At 60.4% G+C, this 2,150-nt stretch overlaps 1 protein-coding gene across 1 annotated transcript in view; it reads left to right on the plus strand.

Annotated features, from left to right (window-relative positions):
• The window catches only part of ADCY3 (adenylate cyclase 3), a 101,622-nt gene that overhangs the window by 87,656 nt on the left and 11,816 nt on the right, over window positions 1-2,150 (plus strand). The window contains exons 7-9 of the mRNA XM_013004358.2: window positions 1,284-1,403; window positions 1,697-1,839; window positions 1,958-2,119. Coding sequence (XP_012859812.1) covers window positions 1,284-1,403; window positions 1,697-1,839; window positions 1,958-2,119 — 425 coding nt within the window. The remainder of the gene's footprint in view (window positions 1-1,283; window positions 1,404-1,696; window positions 1,840-1,957; window positions 2,120-2,150) is intronic.

Here is a 2,150-nt window from a genome sequence, read left to right on the forward strand (position 1 = left end):
AGAATTGGGGTCATGATAGTGGGGGGAAGGAAGCATTAAAGAACTAGAGGAAAGCTGTATGTTTCCTCGGTGCTATACTGCACTGACTGGTGGAGCCAATTTTCAAAGAAATTGTGCTCTGGCTATATTCGGTTTTCAAATGAAAAGTAACAATAAGAAGCTTCTTAAAACTGTAGTGACTCAGGTGCCAGCACCTCGGGACAGCTGCCTACCAGGTAGGGCACTGGCCAGCTGTTCTTGGCGTCTGAGGTACAGAAATGCACCCCAGAAGCTGTCTGGTCACCAGGGAGTGGGGTCCATGGAGATGTGGAAACAGAGGAAACGTGGGGCTGCCCTAGAGGGTAGAGAGGGCCTGGGAGCATCCTTGCAATGGCAGCCCTGTACCGTGTTACGTTGTATACACCTACAGCTCTTGGTGTTACTGACGAGTCCAGTTTACCAGACTCAGTGCCATCGAGTCATGCCGACCCTCAGCAGCCCTCTGGGGCAGGGTGGAACGGCCCGTGGGTTTCTGAGACTAACTGTTCACAGGGACAGAGAGCCTGGTCTTTGTCCCTGTTGGCTAGAAATGCTGTCGTGTTTTGCAATGAATTCTAGCAGCGATGGACTCAAAAGTACATGTTCACTGAAGGACAAAAGTTGAGCCAACCAAGGGAAAACACCCAGAAGCCTGCCCTGTGTGGGTCGGAGCAAATCCACGTGGTTTACTGGGCGCTGCCCGGCGCCGCCCCCAGGAGCAGTCAGTGCTGCTGAATGAAGGACTTGTTCCAATTAGACTTCGGGACAAGTGGCACCTCTTCAGGGCGGGGTCCCCTTTTCAGGACCCCTCTCCCTGGCGCTGAGGCAGTCCGGATTTTCGGCAGTTTTGCACAGTTGACTTTGAGCGGGTTCTTGCGGCCCCTGCCTGAACAGGTTCAGTTTCTGGAAGTGGAGACGCTGGGCTAGAGGCTCGAGGTCACGTGCCCTAGATCTCCTTCACCCCGAAATCGGCCGCCGTCCCTGCGCCCCGGCCACTGTGAGGATGAGTCTGTTTGGAAATTCAAAAGATGGGTGCCGTGTGGGCACCGTGCCGCCAAGGCTCCGTAGAAAGTTGTTAATGGTGGAAATTGAAACTGGGAAATGACAGCGTTTAAAAATTAATCCTCTGGAGCAACGGCTGAGCCACATTTTAAAGCCTTTTAATCTCTAGCGGAAAGATTCCGAATGACTGTGACCAACCACACGCCCCCGGGATGGGCAGCGGGCGGTCTCTGGGGCCCTGGTGACCCCTCCTTCTACCGCAGGCCCTGCCAAACGGAGCGCCCCATTCAAAGCCCGCCTCCCCGGCCCTCATTGAGACCAAGGAGCCCAACGGGAACCCGGCCGGGCCCCCAGCCGAGGAGGGCGAGGACCGGGATGGCCAGGTGGGTGCAGGCAGAGGGCCAGGAGGGACGGGGAGCAGTACCCCACCCCCAATGCTGCAGGAAGAGCCCTGAGCGCGGGCTGGGCGCCCTGGGCGCAGCCTGACTCTGCTGTGTTGTGACAATGGAGCCCGGGCAGGTCATTGCCTCCCGCTCTCCCCGCACCCCCGGTTACATGGGCTCAGGCGGGTTGGAGGGGCCCGTAGGTGCTCGCCCAGGCTCTATGCGGAGCCGATGGCCCCGCACCCCGTGGGCTGAGCACGTGCTCCCCTGGAACTGGCCTCGCTGACTTGCAGGCAGACAACCCCTCGTTCCCCAACCCTCGCCGGAGGCTGCACCTGCAGGACCTGGCCGACCGCGTGGTGGACGCCTCCGAGGACGAGCACGAGCTCAACCAGCTGCTCAACGAGGCCCTGCTGGAGCGGGAGTCGGCCCAGGTGTAAGTGCCGCCCGCAGCCCTGGGTGTCCCGGGCCGGGTGCGCCCTCCCGAGGGTGGGGTCCCGGTGGGCTCGGGCTGTGCCCACGTCCGGTTTCCGTGGCGCTTGTCTCCACTGCAGAGTCAAGAAGAGGAACACCTTCCTGCTGTCCATGCGCTTCATGGACCCTGAGATGGAGACCCGCTACTCGGTGGAGAAGGAGAAGCAGAGCGGCGCGGCCTTCAGCTGCTCGTGTGTCGTGCTGCTCTGCGCCGCCCTGGTGCAGGTCCTCATCGACCCCGGGTACACAGGCGGGGGGAGGGGGGATCCCCAG

The sequence above is a fragment of the Echinops telfairi genome, unplaced genomic scaffold, assembly GCF_000313985.2.
Source record: "Echinops telfairi isolate 266 unplaced genomic scaffold, ASM31398v2 ScPeMD7_9;HRSCAF=40, whole genome shotgun sequence".
NCBI lineage: Eukaryota > Metazoa > Chordata > Mammalia > Afrosoricida > Tenrecidae > Echinops > Echinops telfairi.